Here is a 16,433-nt window from a genome sequence, read left to right on the forward strand (position 1 = left end):
CACCAAGCCATTTTATCAATGAGGATAATAAGATGATAACAAATATGAATGAAGTGGCAAACGGATTCAATTCTTTTTTTGTGAATGTTGGACCCAAATTGGCAGAGAGTATTGGAGAACATAAAGATATACAGAGTGGATGGAGAGGGGGAAGCAAAGTGCTACAGTCCATGCTTCTAGGAGATGTTAGTGAAAATGAAATTGTATCGGTGGTAACAAAACTGAAAAATAAGACATCAACAGACAGTGATGGTATAGACATGATAATTGTAAAAAAGACTATTGACTGTATCATCAAACCTCTTTGTTATATTTTTAATCTTTCTTTTCAAACAGGGACCTTTCCAAATAAAATGAAGGTAGCAAAGGTAATTCCACTCTTTAAAACGGGAGATAAACATAGATTCACTAATTACAGACCAGTGTCACTACTGTCACAATTTTCTAAAATAATTGAAAAAATATTTGTAAAAAAATTAGATAGTTTTATTGAAAAGAACATGCTGTTGAGTGAGAGCCAGTATGGATTCCGGACCAATAGATCCACTGCTTCAGCTGTAATGAATATAATTGAGGATATAGCAACAGCAACTGATAATAAGAAATACACTATAGGGGTATTTATCGATCTTAAAAAAGCATTTGATACTATAGATCATTCTATATTATTGTCCAAGTTGTATTCATTTGGTGTGAGAGGAGTAGTTTTAGACTGGCTAAGAAGTTATTTAGATAATAGACAAGAGTTTGTGGATTTTATGGGTAATACATCTGAACAAATGAGGATTGAATGTGGAATTCCACAAGGTTCGGTTTTGGGACCAAAATTGTTTATTTTATATATTAATGATATATGTGAGGTATCAAAGTTATTGAAATTTGTATTATTTGCGGACGACACCAACTTTTATAGTTCGGGACACGACTTAAAAGCATTATCAAAAATTATTGAACAGGAAATGATTAAACTTAAGAGATGGTTTGATGCCAATAAATTATCATTAAATGTAGAAAAAACAAAGTTCATGATTTTTTGTAAGAGGAAAAGGGAGGAAACGATCAAATTGTCAATAAATGGAATAGATATTGAAAGGGTTTCTGAACTTAGATTTTTAGGAGTGATACTGGATGACGGTCTGACATGGAAATCTCATATTGCACATCTGCGGAAAAAGATGTCTAAGAGTATTTTTATATTAAATAAGGTAAAATATGTGTTAGATTATAGGGCAATGCGTATATTGTATTGTGCACTTATATTGCCATATATCAACTACTGTGTGGAAGTGTGGGGGAACACATATAAGAGTAACATAAAGGCATTGTATCAACTACAGAAAAGAGCTATAAGGATTATTCATAAAGTAGATTACTTAGAACACACTAACATATTATTCATTAATTCAGGTTTATTGAAATTACAGGAGCTAGTAAAGTTACAGACATTATGTGTCATGTTTAAGGCTAAAAGCAAAACATTACCAGCAAATTTACAAAAAATGTTTGTCATCACTTCTGAGAATGAAGAGCATAGAAGAAAAGGTCATTTCCAACATCAGTATTCAAGGACAACTTTAAAACCAATGTGTATATCAGTGGTGGGGGTTAAACTATGGAATTCTCTTTATAATGAGATAAAAGATTGTAAAAATATATTCAAATTGAAAAAAATATATATAAAGACAGAACAATAAAATCATATGGACAGCCATAAGTGTTTACATTTTGCTTTATATTTATTAATTTACTTGTTTTTTGCCTGGTTTTGTATCTGTTTTGTATCATCCTGTGAGGTGTACCTGTATATTACTTCTTTTGTATTTTTGTTCGGTTTGTACTTCATGAAGTTTTGCACTTGTGTTTTTTTTGTTTTTTTTTGTTTTGTTTTGTTTTCGTTATATTTGGATGTAATTGTTGGTTCACATATCATTAAGTAAGACTATGTATTATGTGAAGGGGGCAGGAAAATATAAGATTTTTCTTCATCCTGCTCCTTCTCAGGCATTGGTGTGTAACGGTGTAACTGAATAATTGTGGTATAATTGTCTATCAAAGATGCACATCAATGAAGGAGATAAATAAAAATGATGATGATGATGATGAAGTGGGAAGAACCCACTTGGCAGAGCATGTCATAGACACTGGCTTGGCGCGGCCCATCAAGTGCCACGCACGCCGCATCCCCCTCGCTCGACAGCAGGTATGCGACAAGGCCGTAGATGATCTGCTGCGGGCCGACTTTATTGAGCCGTCCGAGAGCCCCTGGGCGGCACCTGTGGTCATGGTCGCCAAGAAGAAGGCTGGAGATTGGCGATTCTGTGTGGATTACAGACGGCTGAACGAAGTGACCACAAAAGACTCTTACCCCCTCCCCCGTATTGATGAGTCCCTGGACCTAGTTTCCGGCTCCTCGTGGTTCACCACTCTGGACCTTAAAAGCGGGTATTATCAGGTACCCCTTTCTCCTGAATCTCGCCCTAAATCTGCCTTCTGTACTGGCCGGGGCTTGTGGCAATTCAAAGTCCTCAGTTTTGGGCTCTGTAATGCCCCCGCCACTTTTGCCCGGCTTATGGACAAAGTGCTGGCTGGTATTTCCCGTCAAGAGTGCCTGGTGTACCTGGACGACATCTTGGTACATGGGCGTTCTTTCGAAGCAGCCCTGGGGTCCCTGAGGAGAGTCCTGGAGAGGATTCGAGCAGCGGGCCTTAAACTGCACCCCGAGAAATGCAGTTTCATGCGGCGGGAAGTAACTTTCTTGGGACATGAGCTGGGGGCAGATGGCATTGGTGCCATGGGAGAGAAGGTGCGGGCTGTGAGAGATTGGCCCGCCCCTCGGGACCAAGGACAGCTGAAGAGCTTCATTGGGCTTGCCTCGTACTATCGGAGGCACGTGCGGGGTTTTGCCACAATCGCCGCGCCCCTATATCGATTGCTGGAAAAAGGCAAAGACTTTGTGTGGTCCGAAGGGTGCCAGGAGGCATTCTGGGGGCTGAAACGGGCCTTGTGTGAGGCCCCGGTACTCGCCCCACCTGACCTCGCCCTGCCCTTCTTACTGGACACTGATGCCAGCGGAGTGGGGGTGGGGGGTGTACTTGCACAGCCGTGGCAGGAAGGGGAAAGGGTGGTGGCATACTTCAGCCAGAAACTCAACAAGTCTGAACGGAACTATTGTGTCACCCGCCGAGAACTCCTGGCAGTGGTGCTCTCTATCAGACACTTTAAATATTACTTGTGTGGCCTCCCCTTTGTGATCAGAACTGACCACTCTGCCCTCCAGTGGCTAATGACTTTCCGGGAGCCGGAGGGGCAGGTTGCCAGGTGGGTGGAAGAGCTGCAAGGATACAACTTTAAAATAGAACATCGGCCAGGTGCTCGCCACTCCAACGCGGACGCGCTCTCGCGCCGGCCGTGTGCAGCAGACGGATGTCGGTACTGCGAGCGCAGGGAAGCCCGGGAACAAGAGCGGCGGGCAGAGGGCGCTGAGTGTGCGGCCGTCAGTCAGGCTGATGACGTTGTCTGCGGAGAACTACAGACTGTGACGAATGCTGACTGGAGGCGCACGCAGGTGGAGGACACAGACCTTCATCCTGTTTTGCAGTGGGTAGAGGCTCGGCAGCGCCCGCCTTGGGAGGCGGTGGCACCATTCTCTAAGGCTACTAAGGGCCTGTGGGCCATGTTTGACTCATTGCGGGTGTCCCAAGGCGTGTTGCAGCGGGCATTTAAGGCCGCGGCCACGGGGGAAGAACAGTTGCAGGTGGTGGTGCCAAAGGGACTGCAAGGGGCAGTGCTTAAAGCAGTGCATGGGGGAGGTGGGTCTGGACATTTCGGGGTCGCCAAAACACTCAAGCGGCTGCGACAGGGGTTCTATTGGGGTCGGCAGAAGAGAGATGTGGAGGACTTCTGCCGCCGCTGTGACCCTTGCGTTGCCCGCAAAGGCCCCACTGGGCGCTCACAGGCACCGCTCCAACAGTTCCCAGTGGGGTGCCCCATGGACAGGGTGGGGATTGACATTACAGGGCCGTACCCACTGTCTGACAAGGGGAACCGCTATGTCCTTTCCGCCATAGACTATTTCACCAAGTGGCCAGAGGCATACGCCATTCCCAACCAGGAGGCAGAGACCATTGCTGATGCCCTGGTGGAGGGCATGATAGGTCGGTTTGGCATCATGGCGTCTCTGCACAGTGACCGAGGCACAAACTTTGAGTCCCGGGTGTTCGCGGCCTTGTGCGAGCGCCTGGGCATTCACAAGACCCGCACTACCCCATTGCACCCTCAGAGTGATGGGTTAGTGGAGCGGGTCCATCGCAACCTGGGAGACCAGCTCGCCATTGTCACCTCCCGCCACCAGCGTGACTGGGACCAACACCTACCACTGGTGCTGATGGCGTGTCGCTCTGCTGTCCAAGAATCCACGGGGTGCACACCGGCGCTTCTCATGCTAGGGAGAGAGATGCGCACACCAGCAGAGCTGGCCTTTGGCCGCCCACCGGATGCCCCGGCCTTTGCTGCAGGGCCAGAGTACGCCAGGAAATTACAGGACCGGCTGGACTCAGCCCACAGTTTCGCTCGGGAGCAGCTGCAGGAAGCTGGCATCAAACAAAAGCGCTACTATGATGTGACGACCCGAGGAAGGGACTTCGCGCCAGGCGAGTTGGTCTGGGTCTACAATCCGATTCGGAAGAAGGGCCGCAGTCCCAAGCTGGACAGCAAATGGACAGGACCCTGTAAGATACTCCAGAAGCTGGGAGAGGTTGTGTATCGTGTCCAGCTGCCCCCCCGGGGAAGGAAGGTGGCCCTCCACAGAGACAGACTTGCCCCCTACCGGGGGGGTCCCCCTTCCCTTGCCTCGGATACACAGGTGACCTCTCCCTTGCCCGCCCAGCCCTTTACCAATACCCCGCTTACGCCCCAGGGGGAACCAATTTCCCCACTCCCCTCCTCCCCCGCCCCCTCCAGCTCCCTCCCGAGGACTGGCACACCCGACCCAGCTGTCCCACTGCTGGGAAATGGAAGAGAGCGGTCGAGGCGGATGAAGAGGCCTCCGGACCACTTGCAAGACTTTGTGGTGTCCTTAGACTGAAGGGAACGGGGGTGGGGGGGTTTGTGAACCCGTTTTTGTGTGATGTGAGGATTATGTTGTTTACACTGTTTTGTTTGCACTAATGGGTTGCTCTGTTTTACATGCTGCTATGGTGTTGCCAAATGTTGCCTTACGGGTCAGTCCTCGAGGGCGAGGACTTTTTGTAAGGGGGGGGGGTGATGTAGCGGCTGGCTACGGGGTGTTAGCCAATGGCTTTGGCTGGGGGGCGGGACTTCTGGGGAAGTGAGGGAAGTGACGTTGTTGACAGGAAGGGTTGGTTCGAGTTTTGCCGGGAAAGGAGATAGACGCATGTTGGAGCTGTTGTGTACAATAAATGCAAGATAAATGAAGAAGTCTCTGAGCCTACATTCCTGAGATTATTACAATATATATATATATATATATATATATATATATATATATATATATATATATATATATATATATATATATATATATATATATATATATATATATATATATACACTACCGTTCAAAAGTTTGGGGTCACATTGAAATGTCCTTATTTTTGAAGGAAAAGCACTGTACTTTTCAATGAAGATAACTTTAAACTAGTCTTAACTTTAAAGAAATACACTCTATACATTGCTAATGTGGTAAATGACTATTCTAGCTGCAAATGTCTGGTTTTTGGTGCAGTATCTACATAGGTGTATAGAGGCCCATTTCCAGCAACTATCACTCCAGTGTTCTAATGGTACAATGTGTTTGCTCATTGGCTCAGAAGGCTAATTGATGATTAGAAAACCCTTGTGCAATCATGTTCACACATCTGAAAACAGTTTAGCTTGTTACAGAAGCTACAAAACTGACCTTCCTTTGAGCAGATTGAGTTTCTGGAGCATCACATTTGTGGGGTCAATTAAACGCTCAAAATGGCCAGAAAAAGAGAACTTTCATCTGAAACTCGACAGTCTATTCTTGTTCTTAGAAATTAAGGCTATTCCACGCCATTCTAAAACCTTCGTTGTAGCCTGATTTAGCCATTCCTTTACCACTTTTGACGTGTGTTTGGGGGTCATTGTCCTGTTGGAACACCCAACTGCGCCCAAGACCCAACCTCCGGGCTGATGATTTTAGCTTGTCCTGAAGAATTTGGAGGTAATCTTTATTTTTCATTGTCCCATTTACCCTTTGTAAAGCACCAGTTCCATTGGCGGAAAAACAGGCCCAGAGCATAATACTACCACCACCATGCTTGACGATAGGGATGGTGTTCCTGGGATTAAAGGCCTCACCTTTTCTCCTCCAAACATATTGCTGGGTATTGTGGCCAAACAGCTCAATTTTTGTTTCATCTGACATCACATGGACAAAGATGTTATAAGACCTTCTGGAGGAAAGTTCTGTGGTCCGATGAAACAGAAATATATAAAACATTGATGGAAGCTTTTGGAGATTTTTGGAGTTTAAAACATTTGGATTGGATAAGGATTGTGATTGATAGGCAAAATTTCAAAAAAGTGCAAGTACCTTTTGAATCTTTAATGGCTCTCCTCTTGGGGACTAGGATGACGATGGCCTCTTTAAAACAGGGCGGGACCTGGGCTTGTTACAGGGATGAATTGAATATGCCTCTCAGTACTCCTGCCAGCTGGTCTGCCTAGTCCCGGAGCACCTTGCCCAGCATGCCATCCGGCCCAGTCACTTTACGCGGCTAAATGAGGGACGACATACAAGATGTAACTTAGCGCAATAAATAAACTCACAAACGACTAGGAACTAAATTATAACTACCTCATTACTATGCACAATGGGGCATGATGGGAACAGGGAAGTGCTCCCCAGTGACGCTACAAAAACACAAAAATTAAACCTTTAGCGGCAATCTGTACTGTAATTCTCAATTGTTTGTTATAAAAACCCTCATGTACCTCAACAGTGCACCTTCAAACCATAAACCGGGGGTCAGCAACCCATGGCTCTAGAGCCACATGCGGCTCTTGAGCGGCGCCCTGGTGGCTCCATGGAGCTTTTTCAAAAATGTATGGTAATGGAAAGCAAATGGGGTGAAAAATATATTTTTTGTTGTAATATGGTTTGTGTAGGAGAACAAACATGACACAAGCCTTCTTAATTGTTAGAAAGCCCACTGTTTAATATGTTTGTTTACCATGAATTGATTAACGTGGACCCTGACTTAAACAAGTTGAAAAACTTATTGGGGTGTTAACATTTAGTGGTCAACTGTACATAATATGTAATGTACTATCTACTAATAAAAGTTTCAATCAATCAATAAATCAAAAATTGTGTTCATGCTTCACTGATGAGAGTATTTGGCGAGCACCGTTTTGTCCTACTAACTTCGGCGGCCCTTGAACTCACCGTTGTTTGGACTGTGACTCAACAGTTTGTTTCTCCGGCGCTGCCACAGAAAGACGTGTTTTATGCCACTCCTTTGTCTCATTTTGTTCACCAAACGTTTTATACTGTGCGTGAATGCAAAAGGGTGAGCTTTGTTGATAGTAGTGACTTGTTATGGAGTGCTAATCAGGCATATTTGGTCACTGCATGACTGCAAGTTAACCGATGCTAACATGCTCTTTAGGCTAGCTGTATTTACATATTGCATCATTGTGCCTCATTTGTAGGTATATTTGAACTAATTTAATTTCCTTTACTTATGTTAATTTATACATGCATGTTTCATGTAATATTGGCTGCATTTCTAATAGTTGTTTGTGTGCCATGTTGTTCCAGACCACAGCAAACGTTAGCCAGCTTGCAAAAATTATAATAAATCCATTAGAATAAATATTACATTTCAACATTTCTGTCCACAAAGATTTGCTTCAGCCTGCGACACATAGTCATTTTGATAGTAGGCTAATATAGCTAATTAGCCACTTACATCATGTGTTGCAATCATTATAACACTTATATACCGTTGTGCTCATAAGTTTACATACCCTGGGAGAATTTATGATTTCTTGGCCATTCTTCAGAGAATATGAATGATAACACAAAAACCTTTCTTCCACTCATGCTTAATGGTTGTGTGAAGCTATTTATTGGCAAACAACTGTGTTTACTCTTTTTAAATCAAAATGACAAAAGAAAGTACCCAAATGACCCTAATCAAAAGTTTACATACCCCAGTGACTTTGATCTGATAACATGCACAAAAGTTGACACAAACAGGTTTGAATGGCTAATCAAGGTTCCAATCCTCACCTGTGACATGTTTGTTTGTAATGAATGTGTGTGTATAAAAGGTCAGTGAGTTTCTGGGCTTCTGACAGACCATTGCGTTTTTCATCCAGTGCTGCACAGATGTTTCTGGATTCTGAGTCATGGGGAAGGCAAAATAATTGTCAAAGGATCTGCGAGAAAAGGTAATTGAACTGCATAAAACAGGAAAGGGGTATAAAAAGATCTCCAAGGAATTGAGAATGCCAATCAGCAGTGTTCAAACGCTGATTAAGAAGTGGAAAATGAGGGATTCAGGTAGACCAGCAAAAATTTCAGCCACAACTACCAGGAAAATTGTTCGAGATGCAAAGAAAAATCCACAAATATCTTCAGCTGAAATACAGGACTCTCTAAAAAATTGTGGTGTGGCTGTTTCAAGATGCACAGAAGGAGGCACTTGAAGAAAAATGGGCTGCATGGTCGAGTCGCCATAAGAAAGCCATTTCTGTGCTAATGTCAGAAAGTATCCCGCTTGCATTACGCCAAACAGCACAGAGACAAGCTTCAAAACTTCTGAAACAAAGTAATTTGGAGTGATGGCTTTCTTCTGGCGACTCGACCATGCAGCCCATTTTTCTTCAAGTGCCTCCTTATTGTGCATCTTGAAACAGCCACACCACAATTTTTCAGTGAGTCCTATATTTCAGCTGAGGTTATTTGTGGATTTTTATTTGCATCTCGAACAATTTTCTTGGCTGTTGTGGCTGAAATTTTTGCTGGTCTACCTGAATCCCTCATTTTCCACTTCTTAATCAGTGTTTGAACACTGCTGATTGGCATTCTCAATTCCTTGGATATCTTTGTATACCCCTTTCCTGTTTTATGCAGTTCAATTACCTTTTCTCGCAGATCCTTTGACTATTATTTTGCCTTCCCCATGACTCAGAATCCAGAAACATCTGTGCAGCACTGGATGAAAGATGCAATGGTCTGTCAGAAGCCCAGAAACTCACTGACCTTTTATACACACACATTAACTACAAACAAACATGTCACAGGTGAGGATTGGAACCTTGATTAGCCATTCAAACCTGTTTGTGTCAACTTTTGTGCATGTAATCAGATCAAAGTCACTGGGGTATGTAAACTTTTGATCAGGGTCATTTGGGTACTTTCTTTTGTCATTTTGATTTAAAAAGAGTAACACACAGTTGTTTGCCAATAAATAGCTTCCCACAACCATTAAGCATGAGTGGAAGAAAGGTTTTTGTGTTATCATTCATATTCTCTGAAGAATGGCCAAGAAATCATAAATTCTCTCAGGGTATGTAAACTTATGAGCACGACTGTAAGTCTTCTTAATTTTTTGCGGCTCCAGACAGATTACTTTTGTGTATATTTGGTCCAATATGACTCTTTCATTATTTTGGGTTGCCGACCCCTGCTATAAAACCAACTCTAACGTTCTTGTGTACACAAACATGTTATTTTAAGAAATGTCTGATGTGGTAGACAGTTGTTTACATCAGACAGTCGGGCATTTATGAGTTTCTACAGTAGAACCAGGAAGTGACACAAGACAAAAAAAAACAACCCCACCAGCCAAACGTGATTGAACATTACTGGCATGCTTTTTTTAGTATTGAAACAAAGCTGCTGCAAAACAAAATGTATTTCCTAATGCCTAAAGCAACATCTATTCTTATAACAACTAATGAGATTGTTTTGTAAAAACTGGTCAGAACACCTAGTGCAAAGGAAACCACGCTCTTCACTTGGGGTCTTTGATAGTCACTGCGATGTTCTGCGGACAGATGGTGAGGGGGAAGGAGCCGCTGCCCTCCTCATGGATGCCGGGATTGAAGTAAGGGAAGATTTTTTCAGTGAACTTGTCTTTAAATGTGTAAATTGTCTTTGAATCTTCAGCATTGATGAAGACCACCTTCCCTTTGTCGTAATCCAGCTCCACAGTAATCCTCTCGAGCTTCTGCTTCAAGTACAGCTTGATGCGAGGTGAGGTCTGAGCCCAAATGCTGTCTCCCATAATCCCACCGATGAGCCAGATGCCTTCAGAAGGCTTGAGGAACAAGGCCCCTTTCCTTTGGATGGACTCCTGGGCCACCCCGATGTACCAGTCTTTACCCAGTCCCACGTCCACAGTCCAGCTGTGTTTTCCAGACACAAAGCCGGTGACTCCGAGCACACACAAACTACCTGTGCAGCGTTCTGGGTTGTTTGGAAGAATATGTTGGCTGCTGTACTGCACACAGCTCAGCTCATTTGAGAGCTCCAAATTGGCATGAGCCGTGTTTGGATCCAAAGTGATGGGAACTGGAAGAGAGACAGATCAATTTAACGGTTTATTTTCGACTGCTTGTCCTCTTTTGGGCCACAGGTAAGCAGAAGCCTATGCAGGCTGAATTTGGGTGAGAGGTGGGTTACACTCTGAATTGGTCTACCAAAAAAATCTAGTTCTATCCCTGACTCCAAAACTAACCCTAATCGAAACCAATTCCAACACTAAACATAACCCTGACCTTAACCCTAACACTAAACCCACAGTAAACGTAGACCTAACCAAAATCAACCATAACACTAAACCTTCAGTACACTTAGACCAGTGGTTCTTAACCTGGGTTCGATCGAACCCTAGGGGTTCGGTGAGTCAGCCTCAGGGGTTCGGTGGAGCCTCCGCCGCAGAGGTCAAGACACACCTGACTCATCTTGTAAATAAAAACTTCTCCCTGTCGGCGTACTATGGATACCCCCAAACAATGTTCCCTCTAATTTTCCAACTGATTTGCAGGTGTGTAATTTGTTGTGAGTTTATGCACTGTGTTGGTTTTGTTCTTTGAACGGTTTATTTTGTGCACCAGTAAAAAAACATATAACTTTGTCTTGAATTAAAAAAAAAAAACGTTTAATTTTTCACTAAAGAAGGGTTCGGTGAATGCACATATGAAACTGGTGGGGTTCGGTACCTCAAACAAGGTTAAGAACCACTGACTTAGACCTAACCAAAATCAACCCTAACCCTTAAACCCAACCACATTGCCAACCCTAAACTTAACCTCAATTCTAAAACCAGATCCCAAAACTAATCAGAAGCCTAACCCTGTCCAAAACACATCTCTCAAACTGAACCTAACCCTTCAAATCCAACCCTAAACGAAGCTTAACCAGACTCCAAAATGAATCATACAGTGCACCCAGAAAGCTTCACTTTCCAAAAAAAAATTTATGTGACAGTCTTTTTCCAAAATTCATTTTTGTCGTCAGAATTCTACATGCAATACCCCGTGACAATGTGAAGACTTTTTTAAGAAAGATTTCACAGCCTTTGTGAGAGATCAGGTGCATCTAATCATTCGTGAGAGGTTCCTCCAGCTTAATTGGAGTCCATCTGTGGTAAATTCAGTTAATGAAACATGATTTGTAAAGGCACACACCTGTCTATATATAAGGTTTCACACTTGACAGTGCATGGCAGAGCACAAACCAAGAATGAAGTTGAAAGATTTGTCTGTAGACCTCCGAGACAAGAGGTTCTCAAGGTACAAATCTTGGGAAGGGTATAGAAAAATACCTGCTGCTTTGAAGGTCCCAATGAGCACAGTGACCTGCATCATCCGTTAAATGGAGAAGTTTGGAATCACCAGGGCTCTTGTGTAAAGAAAGTTGCTAAAAATGGATGTACTATCAATTTCAGAAAATGACATATGGTATAATTCAGATGTATTAAAGTCTTCGCATTCACAAATCCGAGCACATTTCTTTGTTACTTCGCAATTTACTTGGAATTGATCCCAGATGTCTTTGTCTTCATCTGTCAGCAGGACAACGACCTTGAGCTCACAGCCAAGATATCAAAGGAATGGCTTTGGGACAACTCTGTAAATGTCCTTGAGTGGCCCAGCCAGTAACCTGACTCTCGCCAGACCCTTGTAGTTCACTGAGCTCAACACAAGGATCTGGGATGGAGGGCAATGCAAACTCCTTCAAGATAGCAAAAAATAATGAACCAATCAGGATCGCCGGGCGGTATTTCATAGATGTTTGATTCAAACAACAACGGCGGCACGCAGCGAGGAGTCGTGTGCTGACATTGATTGACATGAAAACCGATTGATTGACATTGCTAACCCTCTTTTAAAAGTGGACAGAGTGTCTTCGAGTTTCCCTATCAAGCGAAAGCACGGTAAGCGTATTCGACACGGTCTCTCCCGAACGTTCAACAATTTCAAACCAAGTTCTGTTAGACGTTCGTTGGAGACCTTGTGAAATATTTTTTTGCCGTTCCCAATGAAGCCTTTTATCTGCATATTTTCTTTGCACAAACAACATTGATCGTCTACTGACATTGCTGCGTTGTTTCAGTAAAAGTTCTCTAAACTTTTCGCTCTGCCGTTATCCAATATGTCGGCTGTTCTGTTTTGGATTTCCCAGCGTCGCTCTCATCGGCGTCACGGGTTGATTTCGATGTGAGTGGTTGAAGTAGCAATCACATACAATGATTTTTTTTACAAGGGCCCGCCTTTTGAAATACATCTCCTATTTAGAAGTCCCATATCCTTGTGTGGAGCTCAGCGAACTACAAGGAACTGGCGAGAGTCAGGTTACCAGTCACAGCCGAGACTTGAATCCGATGGAATATCTCTGGAGAGATCTGAAAATAGCTGCGCACCAACGCTTCCCGTCCAACTTGATGGAGCTTGAGAGGTGCTGCAAAGAGGAATGACCGAAACTGCCAAAGAGAGGTGTGCCAAGCTTGTGATCAAAAAGACTTGAGGCTGTAACTGCTGCCAAAGGTGCATCAACAAAGTATTGAGCAAAGACTGTGATTACATTACATGTGATTTCTTTGTTTTTTTTTTATGTTTAATACATTTACAAAATGATCTAAAATCAACTTTTTCCATTTTGGAAAAAGACTAACAAAAAATGTGGAAAAAGTGAAGCGATGTGAATACTTTCCGGATGCACTGTAAGCCTAACCCTGTCCAAAACAACATCCCTATAACTAAACCTAAACCATAACCTTAACTACAACTCCAATCAAAACCCGAACCTCAATCTAACTCCAAACCTAATTTTAAACTGATAAATCAAAGACCCATCCCTAAAAACAACCCGAACACAAACCATAACACTAAATTTAAAGGCCTACTGAAACCCACTACTACCGACCACGCAGTCTGATAGTTTATATATCAATGATGAAATCTTAACATTGCAACACATGCCAATACGGCCGGGTTAACTTATAAAGTGCAATTTTAAATTTCCCGCTAAACTTCCGGTTGAAAACGTCTATGTATGATGACGTATGTGCGTGACGTCAATCGTTGAAACGGAAGTATTCGGACACATTGTATCCAATACAAAAGCTCGGTTTTCATCGCAAAATTCCACAGTATTCTGGACATCTGTGTTGGTGAATCTTTTGCAATTTGTTTAATGAACAATGAAGACTGCAAAGAAGAAAGTTGTAGGTGGGATCTGTGTATTAGCGGCTGGCTGTAGCAACACAACCAGAAGGACTTTGACTTGGATAGCAGATGCGCTAGCAGACGCTAGCCGCCGACCGCACGGATGATCGGGTGAAGTCCTTCGTCCTTCCGTCGATCGCTGGAACGCAGGTGAGCACGGGTGTTGATGAACAGATGAGGGCTGGCTGGTGTAGGTGGAGCGCTAATGTTTTTATCATAGCTCTGAGGTCCCGTTGCTAAGTTAGCTTCAATGGCGTCGTTAGCAACAGCATTGTTAAGCTTCGCCAAGCTGGGAATTATTAACCGTGTATTTACATGTCCATTGTTTAATAGTATTGTTAAACTTCTGTCTATCCTTCCAGTCAGGGATTTATTTATTTTGTTTCTATCTGCATTTGAGCCCGATGCTATCACGTTAGCTCAGTAGCTAAAGAGCTTCGCCGATGTTTTGTCGTGGAGATAAAAGTCACTGTGAATGTCCATTTCGCGTTCTCGACTCTCATTTTCAAGAGGATATAGTATCCGAGGTGGTTTAAAATACAAATCCGTGATCCACAATAGAAAAAGTAGAAAGTGTGGAATCCAATGAACCCTTGTACCTAAGTTACGGTCAGAGCAAAAAAAGATACGTCCTGCACTGCACTCTAGTCCTTCACTCTCACGTTCCTCATCCACAAATCTTTCATCCTCGCTCAAATTAATGGGGTAATCGTCGCTTTCTCGGTCCGAATCTCTCTCGCTGCATTGTAAACAATGGGAAAATGTGAGGAGTCCTTCCTCCGGTGACGTCACGCTACTTCCGGTATAGGCAAGGCTTTTTTTTTATCAGCAACCAAAAGTTGCGACCTTTATCGTCGTTGTTCTCAAACTAAATCCTTTCAGCAAAAATATGGCAATATTGCAAAATGATCAAGTATGACACATAGAATGGATCTGCTATTCCCGTTTAAATTTAAAAAAAAATCATTTCAGTAGGCCTTTAACTCTTTTAACCCAACCACATCCCCAACACTTAGCCTTAACTAAAACCCATTTTAAAACTCTAACCCCAACCCAACATTAATCTAATTCCCAACCGAAATCCAAATCCCAGAGCCTAACCCAACCCCAACACTTAAGACTAAAAGTATTACAACAACCCAAGTACTGTATATTCAATATTCATCATATTCAAACCCTGATGTCAATCCCCGACCCCGACCCCAACCATAAGTTGTGTTGTGTCCACCCACCACTTTGGACAATGTCCTCCATCTTCCTCCACACTTTGAATTTAAGAGATCCCAGATGACTTGCAGAGTTAATCAGGATGTCTCGTATGATTTCTGGCTCTCCAATGTTGCATTTCAGCCTACAAACAAGTTGACAGTGATCACACTGTTGTCTCACGCGGGGATAAAACTGATGCAAGAACATCAACACATACTTTTTCTTTGTGTCTTTGTAATCCTACGGAAAAAACAAAGACAAGAATGGAATGTAGAACAAGACTGGCGACTAAAGGAAGGTATTTGTGTACCTTCAAAAAGGGTAAATCATCGCTTCGGAGTTTGGTCTGGATGTCGCTAATGGTGGAGCAAAGGTTCTTGATCTGCTTGGCGATGTGTTCCACTTTGAGTCTCATCACTTTCACCTTCACCTCTTCCTCCTGTTTGAGCGCTTGAAGTCGGGAGTCTTCCTCCTTGAAAAGGAACAAGTGCAACCTCTGGAACTCATCCCTGATAGCTCTGTGGTTTGCAGCTGCTTGGATCTGTAGGGGTTAGCACAGCTGCTTAGACACAACGTTACAGAAGAAAACATCGGTCAACTATGATTACTTGAACCTGGATGAATTTTCGGGTTCCTTCCCAAGTTTCCTTTGTCTTTCTCAAAGTCTGGAGCTTTTTCTTAAGCGACTCCAGTCTGACCGCAATATTTTCCTGACATATTCCCAATATATTAGCGTTTGTTTTGGAAGTCAGTGTTCAAAGTGATAGATCTAGAACTCTGCGGTACCTTTTTCTGCTTGGCGGCTTCCTCCAGCAGGCAGCATTTGTGAATTTTATGCTGTTTGGATGTTTGGCACACCACACAGATGGGCTCCTCGTCATTCTGACAGTAAATACTAAGCTTCGCGTTGTGTATTTTGCAGAGTTCTCCTCCGGTCCTACTGCTCTGTTCCAAGTTGTACTGGTCTGCGGCGATCTTCAGCACCAAATTGATGGGAGGCCTCCTGGGAGTACACACGGCGCAACACACGGGACATTCCTGACATCCTTTCCATTCCCAGAACTTCTGCAGGCAAACTTTACAAACGTTATGTCCACACTGGAGCAGAACGGGGAAGCAGTAGATCTCAGTGCACCGTGGACATATGAGGTCCTCCCTGCTGATCACACACGCTGCCATCTGACTGACGAGGGGTAGCGAATGTGCCGACTGTTTTTCCGTCCTGCCCCGCAGGGGAGATGAGATAAGTTCCCCGTATTCCACCTAAGCAGCTTCAGTAAATGCTGGCAAACTTGACGGACTGGTTAAATGCGCATTCTCATGTCAGGCACGCGTCCTGTAAGCCGGGGCCACTTGTGTCATTTGTTATGCAAAAAATATGAAGTGAATGGAATCTAATTTGTGACACAATTAGTCTAACTGTACACTCAACACAGCAGTAGACACAAACACTCCATGTAAATAAATATAAAAAACAATTACATCAATAAGTACAA

At 43.4% G+C, this 16,433-nt stretch overlaps 1 protein-coding gene across 2 annotated transcripts; it reads right to left on the reverse strand.

Annotated features, from left to right (window-relative positions):
- Nucleotides 1-9,621: 9,621 nt before the first annotated feature.
- LOC133659417 (zinc-binding protein A33-like) lies at nt 9,622-16,174 on the reverse strand. 2 transcript variants are annotated; one of them, XM_062062178.1, is made up of 6 exons: nt 15,724-16,174; nt 15,552-15,647; nt 15,248-15,478; nt 15,155-15,177; nt 14,961-15,079; nt 9,622-10,570 (listed from the first exon to the last, which is right to left on the reverse strand). In XM_062062178.1, the coding sequence occupies exons 1-6, from the start codon at nt 16,114-16,116 to the stop codon at nt 10,011-10,013; spliced, it is 1,422 nt and encodes a 473-aa protein (XP_061918162.1). In that variant the 5' UTR covers nt 16,117-16,174; the 3' UTR covers nt 9,622-10,010. The 2 variants fall into 2 exon arrangements, with proteins under 2 accessions (XP_061918162.1, XP_061918161.1); XM_062062177.1 differs by having other exon boundaries at nt 15,546-15,647.
- Nucleotides 16,175-16,433: the final 259 nt, after the last annotated feature.

The sequence above is a fragment of the Entelurus aequoreus genome, linkage group LG10 (assembly GCF_033978785.1).
Source record: "Entelurus aequoreus isolate RoL-2023_Sb linkage group LG10, RoL_Eaeq_v1.1, whole genome shotgun sequence".
NCBI classification, from domain to species: domain Eukaryota; kingdom Metazoa; phylum Chordata; class Actinopteri; order Syngnathiformes; family Syngnathidae; genus Entelurus; species Entelurus aequoreus.

Excerpts from the sequence above, each read along its gene's own strand:
- LOC133659417 (XM_062062177.1), bottom strand. The coding sequence starts at position 16,116 with ATGGCAGCGTGTGTGATCAGCAGGGAGGACCTCATATGTCCACGGTGC. Across the intron at positions 15,479-15,545 it reads GAAAATTCATCCAGGTTCAA|ATCCAAGCAGCTGCAAACCA; the intron begins GTAATCATAGTT and ends TAACCCCTACAG. Across the intron at positions 15,080-15,154 it reads TACAAAGACACAAAGAAAAA|GCTGAAATGCAACATTGGAG; the intron begins GTATGTGTTGAT and ends ACTTGTTTGTAG.